Below are 25,630 nucleotides of genomic sequence, written 5' to 3' on the forward strand. Positions count from 1 at the left end.
GACTTGGGGATTTTCTTTTTTATAATTGTTATTGCATTTATTTTATACATTTATTACACTTTTATTTATTGAGTATATGTGCACTTATGCTACAGTGTACATGTGGAGGTCAGAGGACAACTTGGAAGAGTTGGTTCTCTCCTTCTACTTTGTGGGTCTCCAGGCCATCAGCCTTGGCAGCAGGCACCTTTACCCTCCAAGCCAGCTGGCTGGGTCCAGTTGGAAATTTTCTTGTATCTTTCTGGTATGAACTAATTCTATTTATGGGGGCTAGTGAGGCGATTGCTAGGATTATAGGTGTTTGCCCCCATGCCTGGCTAATATAGGTGCCCATGGTCTAAACTCACATCTTCATGCTTATGTGGCAGCGCTGTCTGGACTAAAGCATCTTCCCAGCCCCTGAACGTCTGTTTTCAGTGCTGTGCTTGGGTTTAGGTGTGTCACTTGCCTCTGCTCTTCCCATTCCGTCTACTTCCTTCCTCCGGAACAGAGTGTTGGCGGGTGTTCGTGTACCCTGGTGTTATACTTCCAGGGAGTTCATCACGTTTATTTGGGTGGGCTTGGAATCAGTGTTTCTCCTCTTCAGCTAGAGTATAGAGTCTTTCCTTCTGAGTGTTACTTAATGTCCCTCATTCCTGACTGTATTGTGTACTTTATATCTCCATCCACTGAAAAATCTCGTCAGGATGTGGGGGTGTAGCTCAGTGGTAGAACACTTGCCTGGCTAAGACACCATGACTAAACAAACAAAAAATAGTGCAGTGTATTATACTTTCAGTCATCAGACATTTTAAGAAATTCATGAGCTCACGTGAGCTAGGGGTGAAGCTTGGTTGGTTGGTAAAGTACTTGCCTAGCATGCATAAATACCAGCACCCCATAAGATGGGCAGGATGGTCCACAAACTATAATCCCAGCACTCAGGAAGTGGAGACAAGAGGATCAGATGCTCAAGGTCGTCCTTGGCTACACAGCTAAGCTAGTTGGAGGCCAGCCTGGGTGACGTGAGACCTTGCCTTAACTAACACACACACACACACACAGTGGGGTGCACACAAAGGCTAGCAAGATAGCTCACTAAGGAAAAGTGCTTGCTCCTGAGCCCAGCAACCCAAGTTCAGTCCCTGGGTCCTACACTGAGGAAGGAGAGAAGTGACTCCCACAAGTTGACCTCCGACCTCCACATGTGTGCCATGGCATATGCAGTTCCGTGCCTCCCACAGAGTAAATGAATAAGTATACAAAAGCAATCTGATAATTTTTGTGAAAAGAAAGAAAAAACTCAAGGCAGATGGTTTTATATTTGATTCAGTCTCCTTTTGTTCTGTCTTCAGCGCTGGTTCCCAGGTTCCTGTCTGTGTCTTGTTCTACTTGCAGAAGTTCATTCAGCTTTTCTCAGCTTCTCTTTCCCCTGCACCCACTGACAGCCGTTTCTTCATCGCATCCTTACTGCTGAGGATGTTTTCCCTGAGCATAGATTCTGAGTCGACAGCTCTTTCTCAACAGCATTTGACCTCACCGTCTAAATTCTCTTCAGATAATCCCAGTGCTTGTGACCTTTGACACCCGTGTGGATCATTTCTTCTGTGAAGTGAGGTTGCCCTGGCTCCTTGAAGGCTGGGTCACTTTAGATTTTGTGTCTTCCCAGCATGCTACATCTGTCCTTTTGATGGGGAGTGTTGATATGTTTGTCTTAGGCCTTCACAGCTGGCTTCAGGCCACAAGCACCAGCCAGCCTCCTGTGAGCTTCGGTATCAGTACTAGTTCCTCTTTCGACTCTGCGGCCTGGTGCTGTGTCCCTGGCCAAGCTGGAACTTGGTGACACCCTCTCATCTTGCACCGTCCAGTTTTCACAACTTTGCTGTGTTGTTTGGGGTCAGCTCAAGGGTAGGCCCAGAAACTTCTCAATACTTGTCTAGTTGCTTTTCTAAGCTCCTCTAGCCCTGTAATCCCAGCCTTGTCCACCCTCTTGGTCCTCCAGACAGAAAGTTGGTGCCCAAGTCTGCCACACAAGAAGGGAAATTGTATGAAACACCAGGGGTCCTCTTCAGAACCAGCAATCGGATTGCATGGAGATGGGGGTGACAGGACAAGGAGAGAAAGGACCCTTGAGTTGTCCCGCTCTGAGGGTTAGAAGGGCCCTTCCTTTACTAGAATCAGAACCAAAGGCTTCTCCAGCAACCCTGTCCAGGCCAGGGCATTCCAAAGGCAACATGTCTGCCATACAGTGCCAGCTTGGTGCCACTCTGAAGTCTGGGCCTCTTCCCTCCTGCATCTGCTTGTTTGTGTTCTTCTCAGAGGTTTTAGGACTGTTTCACATGCCTTATACAGATGCCCGAGGTGCATTCGAGGGACCGGGTATGGCAGGACTTCGCCATATATAATGGCACAGGCCTGTATTCCCATCATTCAAGAGGCTGAAAGGATCAAGAGCTGATGCCAGCATCAGCTAGATAGCAAGTTTGAGACCCTGGGGTTACATAGTAAGATACTGTCTTTTAAAAAGAGGAAGAGGCCAAGTGATGGTAGCATATACCTTAAATTCCAGCACTCAGGAGGTGGAGGCAGGTGGATCCCTGTGAGTTCGGGCTAGCCGGGACTCACTACAGAATGAGTTCCAGGACAGCCAGGACTAAATAGAGAAACCTTGTTTTGGGTGGGGAGGGGAGGAAAGAAGGAAGAAAAGAAAAATGGTGCTGGAAAGAACTTGTCTTGCTGGTGTACACCTTTAATCCCAGTGATTAAAGGAAGCTGGGAGTTTGAAGCCAACCTGGTACACATAGGGAGATTGTGTCAAAAGGGTGGTGGAGGTTGGGACTGGAGAGATGGTTCATGGGTCCTTTCATGTAGGACCTGGGTTCCCAGCATCCATTTGGCGGCTCATAATCATTGTAATTCCAAATCCTGAAGGCCTGAGGCCTTCTTCCTCACGTAAAGTAAATAACTCTTCTTAGGACACCTCATCTGATGAGTCTGTCAGCCTGGGTGTGGTTAGAGAGTGGGCTCTGAAAACTAGAATATTTGTCTGGCTTTTCAGGAAACTCCCACCAAAGAACTGGGGCACTGTGGAGGAGAAGCACATGGTCCTGGGCCCAGCAGCCCAGCAGCAGCATCAGACTCACCCTACCTGGGCAGGTGCATGAATTCGGAGAGCTCCACGGATGAAGAAGGTATTCATCTGTGCTGTGTTGATCAGTTGCAAAAGCTGGGGAAAGGAACATTATTTGGGGAGTTGTTTTGTTTTGTTTGCTGGTCTCTGAGACAGAGCCTCACTCTGTAGACCAGGCTAGCCTGGTATATAAGCAAGATCCCCCTCTTTGCCTCTGAAGTGCTGGGATTAAAGATGTGTGCCACCACGCCTGGCTAATGCTAACACTGTTGGAAAGAAACATAACTTGTTTTTAAATGTCCCCTGAAGAAACACACTCCCTCTGTGTTTCTGCTCTGCCATCTGTTGGCCGATTGTGCCGCACGCCCTGGGCTCCCTCTCCTTATCGTGAATTGATTGCATAAGATGATAACGGGGTGATGTTCTTACCGCAGGTGGAGGCTTTGAATGGGACGATGACTTCTCCCCAGATCCTTTCATGTCCAAAACAACAAGCCTTCTGGGTTCCAAGCCTTCTCTTCAAACCTCCAAATACTTTTCTCCCCCCCCACCTGCCAGGAGTGCGGAGCAGAACTGGCCACATGTGTCCCCCTGCTCCAGGTTCTCCATCTCTCCTGCCAACATTGCCAGCTTCTCTCTCACACACCTCACGGACTCAGACATTGAACAAGGAGGTGAGAGGAGCCCTGCTATTTAGTCTTTCCTGAGTAGATTATTCATTTGCTTGAAAATCTCAGTTTGTGGTGGGGTGTGGTTCCTCAGGTATACTAAGCATGTTGTTCCAACGTTAAGGTACGTTCCCTTACTAGAGTTTCTAGGCAGGTGCTCTACCACTGAGCCACACCCCAACCCCTCGCTCCTTTACCACTAAACTTCATCCCAGGTCTCTTCTTACTCTGTTTTGTTCTGTTTTTGAGACAAAGTCTCACCAAGTCACCCTGCCTATCTTGTGTCTAGTTTGGCTTTGAACTTTGAGTCCTTTTTCCTCAGATTCCCAAGTAGCTGAAATAACTGGCCTGGTGTATCTCTCACAGCTGGACAGTGCATATGTGGCCATGCTTCCCACATTCGGAGTCTCTCCCAATGCTCGTTTCTGTATAGCCCTGCTAGCCTGGCCCTAGAGATCTTGGAGGTCCTGGAGAGGGCTGTTTTCTTTCCCCTTTCTGCCAGCCCTGCTTCCTCGGGTCACACTTCCCTCCCAGAGGAGTGCCCTGCACAGGCACCCGTTCTGGGCACGCTTGACCTGTGGTTTGGACTGGAGCCCAGGCTCTCCGTCTCTTCCTTGGCAGTGTTGATTTTACCATTAAGTCTTGGTCTCCGTGTGATACCAGAGGGCAAGCTGGGAACTCACAGCAGGGACCAATTTGAAGTAGCAATACCTGAACATATGGGCCTCTTTCCCTATACCAAGATCGAAAGATAAATGTTAATAGGTACATTTTTTATTTGAAGTTTACAGATCAAATAATAAATGTAGGATATAAAGTGCTTTTATTTGTTTACATAGTTTTCACCTGTGCCGATGAGATAATGCCTGTGCCTAAGGATCTCTGTGGGGGCAGGTGCACAGGTCAGACTAGGTTACTGCAGTGCCCCTGACTGTGGCCATGGAGCCACTGTGGGAGCCAAGCAGCTGTGTGTGCAGAACCCTGCAGGCTGTGGGAAGGAGGGACAGGAAGGCATGAAGCAGCCAGACACCAGCTACAGCTCCTTTTCCTACCAGTCTGATCTGGTCACCTCCATGCCGTTAGTATCTGGGTAGTCAATTCTTAAAGCTGACCTTCTTTGTCATGTTGCTTCTTTTTGGGAACTAGGCAGCAGTGAAGATGGAGAGAAAGATTAGGCGGCTGTGGACACACTCTCCTGGCCCAAGCAGCGTTCCTGCATGTCCGCCTGAGCGACGACATCGACTCCTTGGTGGCTGACATAAGGCTCAGGAAGCCAGCTCCCTCTGCAGCCCTCACCTGTCCTGCTCGTGCGTTAGACGCGCTCTGTGCTGGGCATCCTGTTGAGGTGGCTGCACTTCCACATGGCTGTGGCGCATGAGTGTTGGGGACCTGTGCGCCCCCGGTCATGGGTCTGTTTTCTGTGTGGGTGTCTTCCCCACCACATCTGAGCTTCTAGTTTGGGCACAGGTGCCACAAAGGGGTACACCAGGGGAATGGTCACAAGTGAGCCATATTTATTGTTTTTTAAGGAAATCACTAATTGCTGTCTGACTGCACTGTGGGTGAGTGTTTGAGCTCCCAATATTGTACAGCATCGTAAATTATACAAGGAAAACATGGCAGGCCAAGATGGTGCTGTCCACTGTTTTTTAGGCTTTTTTGTTTGTTTGTTTTGTTTTTGTTTTCTTTCTCTCTCTTTTTTTTTTTCCTGTCTTCTCGTGTGTTTGCCCTGCATGGTACTGTAAAGCTTCGATATTTTGAGTGTTCTGTCTTCAAACCTGTGGGAAGTGTACACGGGTACTTTTTCCCAGGCCATGCTGACTCTGGGTGTTTGTGTTTTATGTTCCTAGAGGAAATATTTCTGATGAGTTCAGAACTGCTGCTTAGTTTTGTTGATTGCATCAAGCATGTTTCTGTATAAGGTGGATTCTCTCTGAGCAGCCTGTCCTGCCTCTTGTGCTTTTAAATCCTCTTGGTAAAAATCCAATAAGAGATGCACCCAGAACTCAGTGCTCTCAGTGCCCAGGGCCATTTTCTGGTGTGGCAGATGAGGCCCATACTACTTCCTCTCCACAGAGGCCAGCCTGCAAGAGTTCTCATATTTCCTGCAGGCAGGCAGGGACCTCTGAGGCCCCACCAAGAATGGTGGGTGCAAAGAGCAGTTTGTCCAGTGTGGATGCTGCTGAGAGAGCTGTTTGCAAATGGCTGGGGTTGGGGCTTCCCATTCCAGGACACAGCACCCAGGAGACGGCAGCGCTCTGCACCTGCAGGGCCTCCAGCAACCCTGGGGGACCCACACATGCCTCCCCTTCTGTGTCAAGCACTCTGCTCTCCTCTTGTTCTGAAAGGGATCTCAAGTCTCCAGCATAGCCTCAGCATCAAAGGATCTGGTATCCCCAACACAAGGTTGGCCTCACTCTGCTGGCCAGGAGTCTGCTTTGACGTAAGGAAGTGTTGGCGGCCAGTGCCATGGCAATGCCATGTTGAGCGGGAACTGCACCTGTTGGGGTGGCTCTTACATGGGCTGATCACCCCAATACTTCCCGGTGCTGACCCCACTATCCAGACTTCAGTGTGACATTGGGGTGTCTCCAGGCCCTGACTGGAACATGGTGATGTCAATCAGAGGGACTTGGGCCCTCCTACAGAGTGCAAGTGTGGATGTCGGCGTCAGTTTACATAGCAAATTATGATCTTTATTATCAACTCTTGATTCGATCCATGAATTTTTTATACTAAGCAATAACTTTACAATCAACAGAAGACAATTAAGAACAGAGTCTCCTTTTCCCGTACTTGGTGCAGGCCTAGCATGCCGGGGCTCCATAGAAAGCACTGGATCTTGTGACATGTATATTACAAACAGGGCATTTGAAAGTAATTTTGCCAAAATTATCATAACTGAATTTTTTGCTGTGTGAAATTTCTGATTTTTTTTTTTACCTCTGTCTACCAGTCTTAGTTGAGAAGGAGAGAAGCAGTTATATTAAGATTTTTTTCTTTTAAAATTATAGGTTTAAGAAGTTCAGATTCACTGATTACAATTACGGGGATCCATAGACTCTATATATAGCCTTCTTACACAGCCAGCCCGGGGTAGATTTATTGATGGCTGAGGGCTGGCCATCTTTCACCATGTTGAGGGAATTTTAACAATACAATCCCATTTATATTTATATCTATATCACTCTCATGGTTAATTGCCAAAATAAAAGCATTTTATATCTTGAGTTGGGTGGGGGTGGGTGGGTCTTCTGTGGCATCGCATGGAAGGGAAGACTAATGTGTAACACTTGTCAGTGCACCCTCCCAAAGTCCCAGCAATACACAGACATCTCCATAGATTAAGTTCCTGCCCAGTTTTGAAAAGTGAGCATGTGCTTTGCCATCCAATATGGGTTTTGTCTTGTTTTGTTTTTTATTTTTGTTTTTGGCTTTTTCAAGACAGGGTTTTTGCGTGTAGTCCTGGCTGTCCTGGAACATGCTTTGTAGACCAGGCTGGCCTCAGACTCACAGAGATCTGCCTGCCTCTGCCTCCCAAGTTCCTCCACCACACCCAGCTGGTTTTGTTTCAGTGATAATTTGGTTGCTGTTGGTGGGCTTCCAGACTTGCTCATTCAACAAGCAGTGAAATCAGTGGCCCTGTAGCTGACTCGGGGTTGGACCCAGTGGTTCTTTCCTGTCCTCCTCAGTGCCCATCTTCCACCTCTCAGACTGGAAACTGACCTTTGAAGTTCTCTTTAAAAATAAAATAATAATGAGCCCTCCATGTCTTCCTTTGCTATCCTCCATTTGTTATATGAAGACTGATCTTAAGTCAGAAAGAAAAAATGTAGTCCCCTCCCATGAGACTCAGACTCTGCCTGGCCAGAGTCAGTCACTGAAAGGCTACAGTTGCCAGCGGCCTGTTTCCAGCTGTAGAGGCCTGACTGTTTTTAGGAAGATGGCTTTATCTAAGGAGGTCTGTCTCCCTGCTGTGAAATGCCCTTTTAAACCTTTTTTTTTTCTTCATATTTCTCATAGGGTATTTGTAGAATTAGTGACCTATTGCATGTCTGTCCCCAGGGCTGGGGAAGAAAGCAGGCAGCGCCTCAACCCCCCCCCCCCAGCCCATTGCCTGAAATCTCAGGTGTAACCAAGTGTCAGGCTCTGTGTGCTACACCTCAGAGCACCCACCTCGAGAGACTGGGCAGACACGGTTACTTCAAACATACATCTCAATATTCCTTAGGTAGCAAACAGGGTGGCACCGTTTGGCCATAAGGAAACTCCGTTGAACTTCTAAATGGGTTCTTAAGATGCTCTGACAGTATTGCGTCACCCACAGCCATCTCGGCGGCTGAACATGTGCTGTTTGGTTACTGAAGCCTGCACAGGCGAAGCTGGGTCCTGACGACCAGACTTGTGCACGTGCCCACTGTTTGATCATGTCCACAGCTTGAGACCTGGGTGGAGCAGTCACACCCTCCAGGCCTGCCACCTACTGGGTTGTACTTCACACAGTCAGAAGGTTCACGGCAAAATAACAGTTAATGAACTTGGAGTTTAAATTGTGTACATTTTTAAATTGTAAGATTTTTACTGTATATTGAAGCTTAGTGTGATTCAATAAATTGCTTGTAATTTAAAAACTATTTAATATTCAAAATAAATATAGTTATATATTTATAAACTCCGTTGCTATGTTTATTCCTTGTTCTTTGCATGTGGAGGATTAGTGCGGTGCTTTTGGGTCTCTGAGCCCCCCACAGTCTTGAGGGCATGAGGATGGGTCACAGAGCACTGTAGAGCCTGCACGTGTGGCTGTAGTTTCTGTAATCCAAGCATTTCTACTTACTGAGGAGTTCAGGTGAGATTTGGTTTATGAGGCCTTGGCGTGGCCCGGCCCCCAAGTACAACTCCCAAGAAGCTCACAACTGGCCGTTCAGGCTGGAAAATGGCTTATTTGCTAAGACCCATGTTCAATTTTAAACCCATGATGTCTAAAAATGGAAAGGCCAGGTAGGGTGGAGGCTGCATGCATGTCATCCAGTTCTGGGGAGACAGGCAGCAGATCCCTGGGCCTCACTGGTCAGCCTAGCATCCTATCCTGTCCCGAGAGAGCCTCTCAAGCAAACAGTGGTAAAGCACCTCTGTTGACCTCTGACCTTCATACTCCCTGCATGTGCACATGCGCCCACACGGCACATGAACCGACACATTAAACATCACAGCCTTTCGCTGGTCTTGGATATGGTACACACCTTTAACCCCAGCACCTGGGATACTGAGGCAGGAGAATTGCCATGAGCCTAAGACCAGCCTGGGCTATGGAATGAATGAGGTCCAGTCTCAAACAACAGCTGTCCTATGCAATAGTGGGACGTCTCCATGACCTCTGACTTTCTCCTGTTCTCTCCTTGAAGGCCAAGAGACATGAAGGAGGTGACGGCTTCCTACTAGACATTGCCCATGGGCGGGCTGGGTCACAGGTTTGGCACCCAAGTCTGCCAAATATGAGACCTCACCCAGAGTCTTCTGGCTGCATTTTGGCATGTCCTATCAGCCCATGGGGGGGGGAAATCTGTTTAGCTGAGCATAGTGACCAACTACACTTATAATCCTTGTACCAGGAGGCTGAGGCAGGAGGATTGCCATGGGTCTGAGGACAGCCTAGGCTATGGAGTCTGTCTCAAACAGAAAAAGAAAGGGAGCCGGTACCACACTGCCACAGCACTCACTGGATTAAAGAATACATAGATAATTCTCAGCACGTTTTTGTCAATAGTTGAGTCAAAAGCACAGAAGTTGAGCTGAGTGCGTCAGTACCCAGTTTTAATTCTAGCACTCGGGCAGAGGCTGGAGGAGGATCAGGAGCTCCAGGGTAGCCATGACTGCTACAGCCAACGAAATGGCTGTCACTTGTAGCCAAACCTAATGACTTCAGCCCCGGAACTCATGGTAGAAGCAGAGAACAGCCTCCTGCAAGTTGTCATCTGACCTGTGAGCACACACACACACTTAGAAAACAAAACCAAACAACCAAAAAAAAATTGTTAAAGGCCAGGAGGAAAACCTGTTTCCTGTGAGCACCATGATACTCATGGACAGCTTGGGAGAGTTAGCTCTCTCTCCTTCCACCTTGTGGGTCCCAGACTCAGTCATCAGGTTTGATGTCAGGTGTCTGTCCCTACCAACAGAGCCGCCTCCCTGCCACATAACCTTTTATATTGTAATTCCCTTGTAACCTGGGGAAATGGAGGCAGGCAGGCAGGTGCCATCAATTAGAGCAGGTGGGCAGCGGGTGTGTTTGTTGTTTTATAGCCTAATTTTCTGACTCTCAAAGACTGACACCTTGCCACTTGGAGATCTAGTGACCTGGTAGCTTTCCTGACCCACCATATTCCAGCGGGGAGAAGCTGTGTTCCTTAGGACCCGCAGGGTCCGCTGGAAAATTCAAGGTGTTCTGGGGCAGGGAAGGAGAGATGGAGCCCGCTTTGTTCAGGGATGTGGCTGCCGTTCCTGTAAGATTACGCGGGGAGGCTTATCCTAGACTCTGTTCTGAGCCTTAACCCCAGGCCAGGTGCACTGGCCAGGTGCAGTCTGGGGATTTCCCCCGCCCCAGCGGGTCCGCGGAGACCGCGGGCTCTCAGACCCAGAGGGAGAGGGGAAGCTCAGCCGCACGGGTCCCCAGAGCGGGGGGCGTGGCCGCAGGTGCCGCCCTGGCCCCGCCTAGCGAACTCATTTACATGCTTCCCGCGGCCCCGCCCGTGGTGGCTAAAGCTACGTGTCCTTGTCCCCCGTGGGCAGCCTCAGCGCGTGCGGCCTCGGATCGGATCCCCAGGTAAACCAAGGGGTTGGGGGAACTGGATGGGACTCCTGGGAGGGGACCCAGAGGCAGGACCAGATGGACGTCTGGCTCAGGGAGGGAGGAAAACACAGATGGTGGCTCCCACTCAGACTGGCTGGTGCCATCCACGTGGTGGAACTGGGGGCTGCTGCAGGGCCTTGGCAACTGTCAATCTGACCTGGGAGCTGTTCTGGTTCTGAGAGTGTCTGCGCCTGTGTCATGTCCAGGAGAGCTGCGGATAGACACGCTGTCTAATGAGTGCTGCCTGTCTCTGGGACCAATGACAGTGGTGGTGGGGGACCCCATAGCCAAGGTTGGGACCTCTTCCTGGGTGGTTAAAATAAATTGTCAAGGGTCACCTAGGTTGAGGAGGTACATGACAATAACAAGGGGCATGGGACCTGGAAAGGGTTCCCAGATCAGTGAGAAGGGAGAGACTGCAAGTGGGAGAAAAATGTGTCCCTGTGAGATCAAGGAGGACAGGGCTCAGCGTGAATGGGAAGTGCATAGGTGTCACTGTGCACCCGTGGTCTGCTGTACTGGCTGTTGATAGCTTTGCACTGGAAAACAGCAATGAGACAGCTGTGCCGCCCCCCCCCCCCCAGCACACTGAATGACTGCAGAGGGGCTGTGTTCTCAATTTCAGTTCGAAGGGCCTCCTCCAGCCACCACCTCCTGGGAAAACAAGCGATGAAGACCAAGAACCGACCTCCTCGGCGCCGGACATCCGTGCAGGACACAGAAGCCACCCCAGGAGAGCAGACTCCCGACAGACCCCAGTCAGGCTCAGGGGGGTCCGAGCTGACGAAGGGTCTTCGGAGTAGGACGGCCCGTGCAGGTGGACCGCGAGCAGAGGTCAGCCGCCGGCGACAGGGGTCTGGTAGCCGCAGGGAAAATAGTATCCAGAGGCGACTGGAGAGCAATGAGCGGGAAAGACAACGGATGCATAAACTCAACAACGCCTTCCAAGCGCTGCGTGAGGTCATCCCGCACGTGCGGGCTGACAAGAAACTCTCCAAGATTGAGACCCTCACGCTGGCCAAGAACTATATCAAGTCGCTGACCGCCACCATACTCACTATGTCCAGCAGTCGCCTCCCGGGGCTGGAGGGGCCGGGTCCTGCGCCAGGTCCTAAACTCTACCAACACTACCATCACCAGCAACAGCAGCAGCAGCAGCAGCAGCAGCAACAGCAGCAGGTGGCTGGGGCCACGCTAGGTGCCACGGAGGACCAGCCCCAGGGCCACCTGCAACGGTACTCTACACAGATCCACAGCTTCAGAGAGGGCAGCTAGCACCCGCTCTGGGCTCTGGGCTGGGTTGACAGTGCTGACCTGGCCTGCTCAGCTCAGCTCTGGCCCCTCCATGCCACAAGCCTGACTGATGATGACACTATGGGTATTTTGTTGTTGACCAGAGTCTCTCTTGTGACCCATGCTGGCCTGGAACTCCTCATCCTCCTGCCTTCGCCTTCTCTATGGCTGTGATTACAGGCACACATCACCGTATGGTGCGGTGCTAGGAACTGAAAAGGCACTCTGTGCAGGCTAAACCAGCTCTTGGCCTACTGAGCTACATCCCGCAGCCCAAGGCTGAATCTCCGGTGACTCCATTTTCCTTGAACGTCGGCTCAGCCATCAACATGGGGCAGTTTTTCCTAGCCAGCCAGGGGACAGCATTAAGGCATATTAGGCCCAAATCTCTGAGGAAAGCCTGCCTGGTCCCTGCAGATGTTTCCACAGAACAGACAGGATGGGAAGGTGCTAACCTTCCTCACAGTTCTCTTTATGTATGGTGGCCGCGGGGCAATTCCAGAAAGAACATCACTTTCCAATGTCCCTGCTACCGCTGAGCCCAAGATCCCTCCTGTATTGTGAGTCTACATGGAGGCTGGGCCCAAAGCGTCACCCACAATTCATCAGGGAATATAGCAGAGCCAAGATGGTAGCTCTTTCTGCACAAGCCGTCTTGAAAGCAGAAATGTCCTGGGCTCAACTTAACAACTGGGCTTAGAAAGGCCTCATGGGACTTTAAGTGGATAAGTGGGTTCTCTCTCTCTCCCCCCCCCCCAAAATGGAGACTTCTGGAAAGGTTCTAGTGCCCTAGGCTGTGACTGACCACAGCCTGAGTGGGGCCTGGGACCTGAGGCCCTGCGTGGGGACCAGGTAGGGTCTTTATGAAGAGATAGACCTGCCCTGGGCCTTCTGCAGGCTTCCCATACCCACACCCCCCTATTCCAGGGGTGGACCACCATGCTTAGTAGGGCTCATTCTCTGGCTTTTGCCCCTGATGTATGGCTAGCCACGTGTTTTCTCACAGGCTCATGGGACTTAGCTCTTGGTACTCTTGGTGTTTTCTCTGAGGCGGAAGCTGGAGTGACAGGCTTGCCCCTCCCCCAGCCTGATCATTAATAACCAGGACTGGGTGGTTGGCAACCTAGCTGCCTCAAACCCAGCTTCCTTCTGTGGGGCGTTCCTGCCCCACTGGCTCTGCCAGGCTTCACTACTTTGCTGTCAACTGCTGCTGGCTTCTCCTTCCTCTCTTGTCTCTCTGCCCAGAACTGTCCTGGAGTTCCTTGGGGCCCTTGCCCGCCCCCCTTTCTTTCGAGTGACAGGAATCTCACTTTCATGCGCAGCTCAGGTTGGTCGCAAATTATGCAGTCCAGGCTGGTTTTGAACTTGCGCTTGGTCCATCCTCCTGCTTCAGCCTCTCAAGAACTGTGAACATAGGTATAAGGGGACAGCGCTGGCACCCCACGAAACAATTAATAGTGATACTGGGCCTGGGGGTGTTGATTCCTCCATCCTAGTGAGACTTGATTTTGGTCTGGTCCCTTCACAGATCACAGGTCGGGTAGACTGTAGGCCTTTGTGTCTGTGATTCAGGGATGGGAACTGGGAAAGGTCAATAGTTAGGGAGTTTGCCAGTGGGAGCCGAGGCCAGGCACAACTCCAAGTTGGAAAGACAGAGCCCAGATATCCCTTGCTCTGGGGGACCTGCCCATGGAACACAAAAGGCCTCTGCCGACAGGACAGCACTACAAACCCAGTGGCTGGCTTCCAGATGAGCCAAGGCCAGGGCGCAGCTCTTTTTGCTGGCCCTTGCCTGGAAGTACAGCGAGGAAGGGAAGATGTCTGGCCAAACTTCTGCCCTCAGGCCTGCCTACAGCCTAGGGCTGTCCAGGGCCACTGCCTTGCAGGGCTACAGCCTGGTGGCTTTGTGTCCCATGAGCGGGCACTCACACCACCCCTGCTTCCCAGAGGATGCCATGGGCCTAGCTGTCCAGTTCTTTACCGGTGACAGACAGGACCTATCTGTCCCTTGGGAGGCTAGGGGGCAAGTCTGTGATGCCAATAAGGTCTGTTGGTCTGTCTCCCTGTCTCAAGCCCAGGCTTGTCTGTTTTTGTTTGTTTTTAAGACAAGTCTCATGTAGTCTAGGTTGACCTCCAACTTGCTATGCAGTGAAGGAAGATGAACTTTTGATCCTCCTGCCTCTACCTCTTGTGTTGGGACTGACTACAGACATGTACCCCCTGCACCCAGTTTGGGCAGCCCTGGGGACTGAACCCAGGGCTTGTGGCATCTTTGGCCAGCTTTCTACCAAATGATCGACACCCCTGGCCTGGTCTCTTCATTCCTGCTGGGTAATGGAGCTAATTTTACTCAAAACCCTGGACAAGAGGGATGGAGCCGCCCCCAACTGGGTTGCCTGGACTGTGGATCCACCAGAGCTGACCAGCGTCCCATCAACACTGGCAGAGAAACGCGGAGTGTGACCTGTCTGGAAAAAGCCAAGATGAAGAGAACGGCCTGGGCCCTGCCCGTCACTGCGGTGAAATATTCTGTAAGTGACCTGAACTGGCTTTTTCCCCTAATGGTTCCCTTGAAGTACTAATGAAATCGCCAGCCGTATCTTCAATGAAAAGATCCCGCTGCCACAGTGCTTCGGGCCTGGAGACCTGTGCCTTTTAATCCAGATCCTAATAAAAAGACGTCAGTCATGCCGTTGTATAAATTTGTATTAAATAGAACATTTGGGGAGCTGAGACGATTTGGTGTCACTGAGGGGGAACAGCTGGTGCTGAGCAGCAAAGGATGTGTCACCATGGCTAACGGGCAGAGTGGCAGGTCACAGCTGCTGGGGAACACACTGGGAACCCTGACACTGGCATGCAGACGGGAAGGTGACCCCTAGAACACCTCTCTGCACAGGGGTGTGTCTGCTCCCACCTCTGGAAGTGCTGAGGACATGGGGCTCCTCAGGTGTCCTTGGGATGGGGCCCTGGTGTAGTTTCCTCTTAGCTTCTGGGGACACCCCTCATGCAGAATGTAACCCTTCCTGACCATGACATCACACGGATGATTCCAGGGTAAACCGGTTAGGGGTCAGCCTGTCCTGGCTTAAAATGAACAGAGATGGGGCTCTGGCACCTCCTGGGCAGTGTCTGAAACACGAGACACCACCTGCGGGCACACACTCGTGCCGGGGGCCAGCGCTAGGCTATGCCAGGCAGTCTGGAACTCCTGTCTCAGGTCAGCAGAGGCCTTCTGCCCGGCCCTGGGTCACAGAGAGCCCGAGGCTCTGGCCACAAAGCACCCGAGTCTAGGGCGCAAGCTGCCTTCCCCCAGGCCTGGCCGCCCTGCCCCCACATCTGAAAGAGAGGCTAAACTGGGGTTCATGGTGGTGATTCTCTACATGGAAATTACCTTACAGTGCACCCCAGGAGGGATCCCAAACCAGGATAGGACCCACCTGGTTCCTGAGGCAGGGTCTCATGTAGCCCAGGCTCCTGGCCTTCTTGCCTCCGCCCTTTGAGTCCTGGGATCACAGGCATGTGCCACCATGCCTGCTTTACTTATCTAGATGTTTGTTTACTTGTGACAGTCTTGCTATGTAGTCCTGGGCAGTCTCAAACTCACAATCTTCCTGCCTGAGTCTCCTGAGTCCAGACATTTAGGCATCAGCCACCAAGCCCAACTCCTTTGCTTAACTTTTGAAGCAAAAACCCCATTTGGACAATCTGCTAAGGGATGACGGCAGACTGAGGCTTGTAGACCTGAGCCTCACGGCTGTTTCTCCTGGGGGTGACTTGGGAGTGACGAGTAAGGCCCCTCCTCAGATCTGCCTCTCTAGGGCCAGAATTTCTGAAGGGCTCCGTGCTTCTGGCCTAGAAAGCTGGGAGGCCTAACACAGAGGGACCAGGGCTGAGGGCGCAGGCATAAGTCGGCTCCACTCTTCCCCCACAGCATCCTTCACAGACTGCAACACGCGTGGGCGTGCTAGCGGTTTCACATCTCCGGGCGTTCTGTCAGTGCTTCAGAAATAGCCGACGTGGGTCTGACTCCCCGAACGTGTGTGGGCCTGGGTGACGCCCTCTCATACGACACAAGAAAGGCTCGGTTCTGGTCCTTCAGGCTCCAGCCATCCTTGCCTCCGGGTGAGGAGAGGCCTCAGCAGTAAATGGGACCTTGCCCATGGGCCTCCTGTTCCCTGGACACGTTCCTGGGTACCATGGTGGCATTGGCCCGGACAGAGATGTGGTCCCAGCCTCCCTACAAGCAGAAAGTCATGTCACTTAGGACCCAAGTATTCTTTCTCCCCAAGACTCTCCCACCAACCCGCAAGTCAAGTCTGGTGCACCACAGTGCCACAAAACCGTCCCAGATGGCCAGTGTACTCACCCCAATGCCATAGTCCCAGCCCTGCCCCTTGGGTTCCCGAGGCTGGACACCCATGCGACGGCACACTGTTCCCCGGCTCAGGCCATGGCTCCCCTGGACTTTGTTGGCAATCACCCAGACCTGGAACAGAACTTGGTTGGAGCTGCTGGCCCAGCTGTGGAGGGACAGCTGGGTACAGGAGATAGATCAGGGAGGAGCACCCTCGTCCCCACTGCCAGTCACCCGCTGTCCCCTCACCTGGTCCAGCGGTCCCACAGACACTTTGCGCACATTGTTAGACACGTGTTCCCAACTGGAGCCTTGCGGATAGCTGGGGGTGATCCCTGCTCGGTACCACAGGTTCCCTGGACAGAGAAGCAACCAAGGACATCAGCAAAGTCTTTTTGGCCCACCTTGGCATGCTGTGGGGTCAACCCCAACTCCCCCTCGAATCCCTCACACCCAAGGGCTCTTGATGACCCACAGCCAGGAGCCTGGGCCATAGCCAACCCTGTCTCTCTGTGTGCTAGGCTTCATAATCGTCTCATTGTGCCTCCTGGAGCTGACAGCCTCAGACACTCTGAGGGAGAAGCCAAGGACAAAGAATGTTTTAAGCAAATAAAAAGAAAACCGGATCTGGATCTAACCCCTGGGCTCCAAGACTGTTTTTGTTTTCTTTTCTTTTTCAGAGCCTCATGTAGACCAGGCTGGCTTTGAACTCCTGATCCTATTGCCTCCACCTCCCAATCCTGAGATCACTGGTGCACAAACCACACCCTGGGCGCATGGTACTTTGTGTGTGCAAGTCAGGTGCCCTACCAACTGCGCTGGGCGTTTTCTCCAGGGTTTTAGAGATGGGATCGCACTATGTAGCTCAGGACACCCTCAAAATGATCATTTTGACGCAGCCTTTATGGGTCAGAGCTTCTAAGACTCTCTACCACGCCTGTCTTCATGCTTTCGAGACAGGGTCTCATGTGTTCCAGGCTGGCCCTGAACTTACTGAGGATGGCCTGAACTCTGCTCCACATGCCTCCCAGTACTAGGATTACAGGCCTGTGCTACCATGGCTTCAAAGTCTTGATTCCGCCTTTCCTACATCTCATCAAGACAATCAGTAAGATCTTGAGAAGAATGAGCCAGGGCCCTGTCAGAGGGGACACAGGGATCAGAAATGGCCCTGTGATGCCTAGGGGGCTCCTTGTTCCACCTAGGCACCTAGATGATGCTTCAGATGCATCTGGGGCTGGTCACACAAACTAAGTTGGGGGAGAGACCAAGACTGGCTCTGAGCTGACATTTCTGGCCTCATGCAGGGTCCAAGGGGCTTTGCTGATTGCCTTGGTCCAGACCCTGCCCGCATGGCTCCTGGGGGTGAAGCCCTGTTTCCATGGTAACCACAGTGCAGGAGGGTGACATTAACAGCTAAAATTCCTTGTCCCTAGGGAAACAACACATGACGGTCTGGACACTTCCAAAGGGTCTTTGAGAAGAGATGTCATTCCAGCCTACTGGTGGCCTAGTCGTGATCATAGCGGGGCCCTCCTGGGACCCCATCCTCCCCACTGACCATGCGGCCTCTCAAATGACTTGCCGTTTTCATCCAAGGCATACACTGACGTCTGGCCCACGGACACCTGTGTCAGCCTCTGTTTGGGAGGAGAGGGGATGTGGTACCAGCAGTCACCTGTGAGGGGAAAGCTGACTCAGGAGGTTATTGGGAGACCCCCCAACACACTTGTGAGCCCAGGCCGAGGCCTGTCTAGTGCCCCGAAGCTCACAGCAGGCTGAGACCTTGCTGCCAGCCTTCAACTCCAGCTGAACAAATGTGAGCTGGGGGTCACGGAAGGCCACCTCAGGCTCTGCCACTCACCCGGTATCCTAGGTTTGCCCAGGGTCCTCTGGGGTCCAACCTGGGTTCTGATAAATAAGAGACCTACCCACCATCCTTTTTTTTTTTTTTTTTCCGAGACAGGGTTTTTCTGTAGCTTTGGAGCCTGTCCTGGAACTCTAGCTCTTGTAGACCATGCTGGCCTCAAACTCAAAGAGATCTGCCTGCCTCTGCCTCCTGAGTTAAAGGTGTGAGCCACCACAGCCTGGCTTTTTTTAAAAATTTTTTAAAGTTTTCCTTTTTTTTTTTTTTTAAATTATATATACAGTGTTCTGTCTGCATGTATGCCTGCAGGCCAGAAGAGGGCACCAGATCTCATTACAGATGGTTGTGAGCCACCATGTGGTTGCTGGGAATTGAACTCAGGACCTCTCTTAACCTCTGAGCCATCTCTCCAGCCCCCCGCCCACCATCTTAATGGGAAACTTCCTTCCCATACTCCATCGGAATGGGGCTAGAGGTGGGAGGTGGGCGCCACTCACCAGCTGGCTGAGAGGGAGACACAGAACCCCGGTAGAATGCAGAGCCATCTCTGGCCACGGCCCACACCTGATAGCAGGCCCCGATGGAGACAGAGGCGAAGGGCTGGTCAGTGCCAACGTGTAGCCAGGAAGAACCCTGGAGAGGGAAGGGCGAGGGAGATGGCTCAGGGGCCAGTGGGACCACCTTGGCCTCCTCCTCCGAGGCACCTAAGCCTGCCTGGGGGGGATGTCCAGGGTGGTCTGACCTCGCCTAGCTACAGTCTGCCTTGGTCTACTGAGCCCCTGGAGCCAGGCCTCTCAAAGGAAAGATGACAGCATGTGCATGTCACCAAGGGTGCTGAGAAGCCACCGTGTCACCTGGACCCTGCTGCCTGCCCCCTTTCCTCCCAGGCCTGGAGAGATGGCGACTCTCCATACCAGCCGTATCCTTGGCACTACCTGCCTCATTTGGATTACATATGACACCTTCCCACTATGGAGACCCGTTCTGGGCAAGTCTGGGGAAACCTCAGGCCAGGTGCCTCTCAAGAGGGAATCCTGATGTCCAGAAGGCTGGTGCTCACCGCGGGGTTGAGTTCAGATACGCCCAGGCGGCACAGGACATCCCCCTTGTCACTGACAGCCCACAGTGCAATGTTGTGTCCTCGCCCATCCGCATCCGCACTCTCTGGGATGATGGACACATCGCCCAGGGCAATAGGAGCCACCTCCAGCCACGGCCCACTGGTCACCAGCTTGCATTTTCTGTTCAGGGAAATATGAGCCTGAGTCAAGGGATCACTGTGACAGCAGGTTCTGGGGCCACGTCACTGCCCATCACTGCCTGTGTGACAGCAGACCCGGGCCACGTCACTGCCCATCACTGCCTGTGTGACAGCAGGCCCGGGCCACGCCACTGCCCATCACTGCCCATCACTGCCTGTGTGACAGCAGACCCGGGCCACGTCACTGCCCATCACTGCCTGTGTGACAGCAGGCCCGGGCCACGCCACTGCCCATCACTGCCCATCACTGCCTGTGTGACAGCAGACCCGGGCCACGCCACTGCCCATCACTGCCTGTGTGACAGCAGACCCGGGCCACGCCACTGCCCATCACTGCCTGTGTGACAGCAGACCCGGGGCCACGCCACTGCCCATCACTGCCTGTTGCTGACAAAGGCACAGCCCAGCACACAGAAGCCGAGATGAACGACCCAGACAGGGCTAGGGGTGAACCACAGACTCCTGGACTTAGGTGAGGGGTAGAGCACCCAGCGGGTGGCAATATCTGTCCCCTGCCCTTCCTCCCAGCTCTCCCTCCTACCTACGGGCAGAGCCCAGCCAGTGACATTTCTCTTATTTGTTCTTCAGAACACACTTCAGAAAGCAGAGCGCGGGGAGCCCGGGGCATTTCCTGGGTTGACATTTACTTTGACTCTGGTTTCCTCCCTCCCTCCCTGCTTCTTTCCTGGACCGCAAGTCAGAGGCCAGCAGATCTGGCCCGAGAGAAGCCAGCGTCCCCTTCCCTGGGCCTAGAGGAAGAAAGGGGGCCTGAACCCACTACCCTGCAGTTCTGTCTCTCACCTGGCCCAGCACCTTCTCCTGACAAAATCCTTCATAGTTTTGTAGCCATGGTAAGAACTGCAAGAGGAAGAAATGGTGCAATCACAATCACTTCGTGGAACTTTCTAGAAAGTGACGCCACACACCCCCAACTCTAGGTCACATAAGCAGAGGAGCAGCTGAATAGTTCTCCAGCTGCCTCAGGGTGCTGGGGCTGAACTGCAGCTTTGGGGGGGGTGAGGGGAGCCGAGGCCTGGGCAGAGCAGCAGTGGTCCAGAGGGTGGGCTCAGGGGGGGGGGGGGGGGGGTTGGGGGGGGAGCCGAGGCCTGGGCAGAGCAGCAGTGGTCCAGAGGGTGGGCTCAGTGGCTCTAGGCCTGTTCTCGCCCCTGCACTAGCAGAGTATGTCTGGGAAATGGGAGCCTTTGGTCTAGTTGAGGGCTGGAGAGTCAGTCTGAGAGGCTGCACTGCCGCCTGAGGGGATGACCTGGATTCTCACCCGGAGTCTGCTCAGAAACCATCCCGCTGGGGCCCTGGCTTAGGTTCTTTTGGTTCACTGTTCTGTTTGGACATCTGCACTGAGGGGCCTGAGCCAGCCTCGGAGGCTCCCGATACAGTATGATCCACCAGTCCGGACTTTGTATGGACATGCAGAGGCTGGAGGATAATCTTGGCTGTCATTCACTGGGCACTTTCTGCTCCCTGCAACCCCGACATCTTTGAGATAGGGTAGGCTCACTAGTGAGTCCCAGGGATCCTCCTGTCTCCGCCTCCCCAGAGCTGGAATTACACATGTGTGAGTGGATTGTAAGGGTCAAACCCAGGTGCCGTGTTGGCAAGGCAAGCCCTTTGCCACCTGAGGCACCTCCCAAGCCTAAGAGAACACCTGGCTTCCCAGGATGGCGCCGGCTGCCTCCTCAGCAGTATGCTCCCCCTCATGCTGCCCCTCCCATCACCCGTCACTCAGGGCCTGGCCTATAGCTCCCCAGACTCCCCAGTGAACTCCAAGGTTCACCTTGCCCCCCATGAGTCTCTTGGGCCTTGTCGGAGCCTTCAGACCTGGAACAGCAGGGGTAAAGCCATGGACTACAACCAGGGGTACAGGCAGCGCTCCCCATGGTCCCTCCCACCCTGATCCTGAAGCAGGTGAGATAACAACATTGGGGTGGGTTCTGCTACTCAGCCAGGCTGGAGCAGAGGTCGCGTGGCAGGGGGTCCCAGCCCCAGAGGCTCAGGGAGAAGCTTACGCAGGGAAGTCGCTGGCATACTGCCATCCTTCCTGATCGGTGCCACCGGGGACACTGAAGTCCACATACCAGTCAGAGACCTGGGGAAGAGTGAGTCAGGGTGAACCGGAGACGCCCTCCCTCAAAACCCACAGACCAGTAGAAACCTGGGAGATGGGGGGGGGGGAGGCAGGGCCAGCAGACCCTACACACACAGGAGGCAGGACTCACCCAAGTCCACTGCAGGGACGGCGGCTTCGTGCTAGCCTTGGTGCACTCCTGCAGCCCCGTGGCGTCACTCCACATGTACCGGTCAGTGGGCAGACCCCTGCAGCAGGACGCAGACGTGGGGTGAGAGAGGACTCCGAGCAGCCGCTCTGACCCCAGATGCTCCTGGTAATGGGCTCATACGGCACTCCCGCTGGGGACATGGCAGAACCCCTGAACAAGCCACCTCTAGACCCACTCACACACCAGGATGGCGGACAAAACCAGAATTGTCACAGGGCAGGGAGACTAAATGAGATCATCTTGTGTTACCACAGGGCCTGGGCCATCTACAGAGGCCATGGCTCACCGTGTGGTCTGGGAATTGGCTCTCTTTCCCTTAGGCTATGGCCTTAATAGTTGTGCCCCAAACCACGAGATGTTGCATCTCTCAGTCAGTACCCACGGATGGGACCTTAGATGGAAATGATGGCTAATCTTTTCTGTTGGTTTCTCTGTGTAGCCCTGGCCCATGATGATTAATCTTGCTACCTTGTTTAGACTGAGAGATACTGAAGAGAACAATCAAAGCCCTTCTGAGCATCTCCGGTTTACTGAGGCCATGAAGGCTCTAACCTAATGTGCAGCCGGAGTCAAGATCTATTTTTTTATCTTTTCTTTCTTTTTTTTTTCTTTTCTTTTCTTTTTTTTTTTTTTTTTTTGAGACAGGGTTTCTCTGTAGCTTTGGAGCCTGTCCTGGACCTAGCTCTTGTAGACCAGGCTGGCCTTGAACTCAGAGATCTGCCTGCCTCTGCCTCCTGAGTGCTGGGATTAAAAGCATGTGCCACCACCGCCTGGCTCTCTCTTCTTTCTTTCAGATACTTGTTATGTCATTAGAGTGACCATTAAGTTAATAAAGGCATCCTCTCAAGAAGAGAAACTTTAGGGCTGGAGGGGCACATAACGGCTCAGCCAGCAAAGAATGCGCCCTGAAAGCATGAGGAATTGAGCCCCAAGACCCATGTTAAAAAGCTGGGCGGGGGGCTGGAGAGATGGCTCAGAGGTTAAGAGCATTGCCTGCTCTTCCAAAGGTCCTGAGTTCAATTCCCAGCAACCACATGGTGGCTCACAACCATTTGTAATGAGGTCTGGTGCTCTCTTTGGGCCTGCAGGCATACACATAGACAGAATATTGTATACATAAGAAAGAAAGAAAGAAAGAAAGAAAGAAAGAAAGAAAGAAAGAAAGAAAGAAGACATTTAATATTAAAAAAAAAAAAAAAAGCTGGGCTGCAGCACACATTTGTAATTCCAGTTCCCTGGGACTTTAAATTTCAGTGTCCACTTATCAGCTTCATAGAGACCTACTGGTGTCCCTTCATTCACAAGCTGCCTGTGCCGGCTTTGGTGTGGCAGTCACCAAACTGAGTGATCTGGGTAGCTGTGGTGATCTGAGTAGCTGTGACCGCCCACTGCTAGGATTTCCCAAAAGGGTTTGGTTGGGTTGTATCGTGAGATGGTCTCTCACTTTATAGTCCTGGACCACACGAGGTGGCCAAAGCTGTCCTGAACGTATGAGATCCTTCTGCCTCAGCTTCCTGAGTTCTGGACTACAAGGCAGGAGTCACTCACTGGACCCAGTTCCAAAGGTTTAAGGTAAAAATGTAAAAAAATGTATTCCCAGGCAGGTGTGGTGGCGCACGCCTTTAATCCCAGCACTTGGGAGGCAGAGGCAGGTGAAGCTCTGTGAATTTAAAGCCAGCTTGGTCTGCAGAGTGAGTTCCAGGACAGCCAGGGCTACACAGAGAAACCCTGCCTTGAAAAACCAAGAAAAAGTTATGTATGTGTTTGTGTGTGTCTGTGTGTGATTGTGCCGTGTAGTTGTGTAGGTGTGGGTGCCTCCAAAGGCCAGAAGAGAGCATCAGATCCCCTGGAGCTGGAGTTATAGGCGGCCACGTTAGTAGCCGTTCACGTAGCGAACAAACTCAGGCCTTTGGCAAGATGCAACCCCCACCCCCACCCCCGGAGCCGTCTTTCTATAGAGACAGGGTTTGAGAAGAAAGGAAGAGTCTATGGAAACAGTTGGTAAAAGACTTCCTTGCAAGCCTGAGGGCTCAATTTCAACCCACAGAACCCATATACAAAGTTGGGCAGGGGCTGAAATGGCTGGGGGTTACAAGCTCCTATTGCTCTGGCTGAGGCCCTGAGTTTAGTTCCCAGCACCCACGTTAGGAGGTTACAACAGCCTGCAAGTCCTGCTCCAGGGGTTCAGCACTCTTCTGGCCTCCATGGATACCTGCTCATGTGCACAAACTTGTGCGTGTTTGCACATGCACATGCACACACACGCGCACACACATTTAAAAGTAAAATAAATTGAGAGAGAAAAAAAAAACCACCCTGGGTACGGTGGTCCGTACTTGAAATCCCAGCACTGGGAGGTGCAGATGACACCTGAGCTTGGTGGCTTCCACATACATGTGTGCCCACACAAACATGTAAACGCTCTGCATGAACACATGTGCACACACATGCGCACACTCGCTCACACACCTAAAAAAGGCACACCATCGAGTGACTTCCAGGCTGGAGGCATTGACCACAGCTCCAGGCTATGCCGAACTTTGCTACTCAGCTTTTGTCAGGGCTGTGGCCTGGGCCAGACAGCACCTTCCCCCAGCCTCCCTGCCACTCACCTGCTGGTATAGCCCGTGACAGGGTTCCAACGCTGGTTCTCATAGATGTAGACACTCTTCACGTCTGACTGCGGGTAAATGTTGCTGGTGCTGCTGGCCAGGCCTGCAGAAGACAGAAGAGGCTACTGGAGCCCAGGCCACAGTAGCCCTGAGGCTGCAACCAGGGACTTGGCCTTTCTGTCTGAAACCTGTCGTGAGGACAGATCAGAGCCAGGGAGGCTGAGCTGGGTTATTTGATCTCAAAGAGACCAGCCTCGATTGGGTTTCTATCTCCTGTGTGCTCCCAGTTCCTCTGGGACCGCATAGGTTCCACGGGAGACATCTGTGACAGGGCCTCGCTGTATGTCCCAGACCAGCCTCGAACGCACAGAGATCTGCCGGCCTCTGTTTCCTACGGCAGGGCCACAGCACACCCGGACCCCTCCATTCTTAGAGACCCCATCGCCCTGTTGTCTTCCTGTCTTGTCCAAGCAGGTTCCTGCCTGGCTCACCTTACTAGCAAAGCTACCTTGGCCCACATATATGACTTCTGTGAGTCCGGATGACCTCAAAGACAGAGCAGAGACCCGAGGCATCTCTGCCTCAAGCTCAGGGATGTTCTTTGGACTGTGAGGTTGGAGGTTCCTGTGGTATTGGTGAACCAAAGTTCTCCAGGGTCAGCTGTTTCTCCACCATGGGGTGTTGGGGCTGTGGCATAGAAAATGCCTCAGAATTCTCTTTTGTCTCAACTTCCCACCCTCAACTTAGGGACTCCATTGGTGGGGAAGACTCACTTTCCTTAAGGACTCTGAAATTTGGCACCCTCGGAGAGCATGGGTTCTGGGGCTACCCCAAAGTACTCTGTGAGTTCATCTATGAAATGAGGTGCTGAGCATACTAGAGGACCTTGACAGCTGCTGTTCTAGAACCTTCAATTTCATCTGCTCTGCTGGTGGAGTCCCAGAGGGCATCTCAGAGGCCAGGCCTACTCTCTGGGTTCTCAAGTGTCACAGATTAGCCTGGGACAGCCTGCTGTGGAGGCTGGCAGCGGTGAAGGTCACATGTCAGCCAGCTGGGACAGCAGCTCTGGGCACTGGGAAGGGTAGCCAGATGGGATTAGGGAGGTTATGGTCAAGGGGTTTGGGGAGCTGATCTTGCCAGCTTCAGGCGCTCTGGGTTACCCTCACCTTGGAAGCAACCTCCGCCATAGCCGCCTGTGTATACCCACGCGGTGTGGTCATAACCAATGCCCCAAACCACACCTCGGCTGTTGGCCTCTATAATCCGCAGGTGGCCTCCCATCTGCCGCCAGAACCTGGAAGGGGGATAAAAAGCCACTT

At 52.6% G+C, this 25,630-nt stretch overlaps 3 protein-coding genes across 7 annotated transcripts in view; 2 read left to right on the forward strand and 1 right to left on the reverse strand.

Annotated features, from left to right (window-relative positions):
- Lmtk2 (lemur tyrosine kinase 2) overlaps positions 1-8,449 on the forward strand; it is a 90,194-nt gene extending 81,745 nt beyond the window's left edge. The window contains exons 12-14 of the mRNA XM_050124418.1: positions 3,038-3,170; positions 3,544-3,783; positions 4,924-8,449. Of these exons, the coding sequence (XP_049980375.1) occupies positions 3,038-3,170; positions 3,544-3,783; positions 4,924-4,952 (402 nt within the window). The 3' untranslated portion in view covers positions 4,953-8,449. The remainder of the gene's footprint in view (positions 1-3,037; positions 3,171-3,543; positions 3,784-4,923) is intronic.
- A 342-nt stretch (positions 8,450-8,791) lies between these two features.
- On the forward strand, positions 8,792-14,511 carry Bhlha15 (basic helix-loop-helix family member a15). The gene is made up of 2 exons (XM_050124396.1): positions 8,792-10,600; positions 11,253-14,511. The coding sequence occupies exon 2, from the start codon at positions 11,297-11,299 to the stop codon at positions 11,900-11,902; it is 606 nt and encodes a 201-aa protein (XP_049980353.1). The 5' UTR covers positions 8,792-10,600; positions 11,253-11,296; the 3' UTR covers positions 11,903-14,511.
- Positions 14,512-14,611: 100 nt separating this feature from the next.
- Positions 14,612-25,630, reverse strand: part of Tecpr1 (tectonin beta-propeller repeat containing 1) — a 29,566-nt gene continuing 18,547 nt past the window's right edge. For 4 of the 5 annotated variants that reach the window (XM_050124392.1, XM_050124393.1, XM_050124395.1 and 1 more), the window contains 11 exons: positions 25,478-25,605; positions 24,312-24,414; positions 21,640-21,736; positions 21,430-21,509; positions 20,207-20,263; positions 19,205-19,385; positions 18,642-18,777; positions 17,863-17,955; positions 16,527-16,633; positions 16,290-16,409; positions 14,612-16,160 (listed from right to left, as the gene is read on the reverse strand). In XM_050124392.1, coding sequence (XP_049980349.1) covers positions 16,059-16,160; positions 16,290-16,409; positions 16,527-16,633; positions 17,863-17,955; positions 18,642-18,777; positions 19,205-19,385; positions 20,207-20,263; positions 21,430-21,509; positions 21,640-21,736; positions 24,312-24,414; positions 25,478-25,605 — 1,204 coding nt within the window. In that variant the 3' untranslated portion in view covers positions 14,612-16,058. Of the gene's footprint in view, positions 16,161-16,289; positions 16,410-16,526; positions 16,634-17,862; positions 17,956-18,641; positions 18,778-19,204; positions 19,386-20,206; positions 20,264-21,429; positions 21,510-21,639; positions 21,737-24,311; positions 24,415-25,477; positions 25,606-25,630 lie in introns of those variants that run through there. The other variant, XR_007589027.1, reaches the window with a different exon arrangement.

Source organism: Alexandromys fortis, unplaced genomic scaffold, assembly GCF_014885135.2.
Source record: "Alexandromys fortis isolate MF-2015 unplaced genomic scaffold, M_Fortis_MF-2015_v1.1 scaffold_227, whole genome shotgun sequence".
Classification (NCBI taxonomy): Eukaryota; Metazoa; Chordata; class Mammalia; order Rodentia; family Cricetidae; genus Alexandromys; species Alexandromys fortis.

Excerpts from the sequence above, each read along its gene's own strand:
- Bhlha15 (XM_050124396.1), top strand. The coding sequence starts at position 11,297 with ATGAAGACCAAGAACCGACCTCCTCGGCGCCGGACATCCGTGCAGGAC.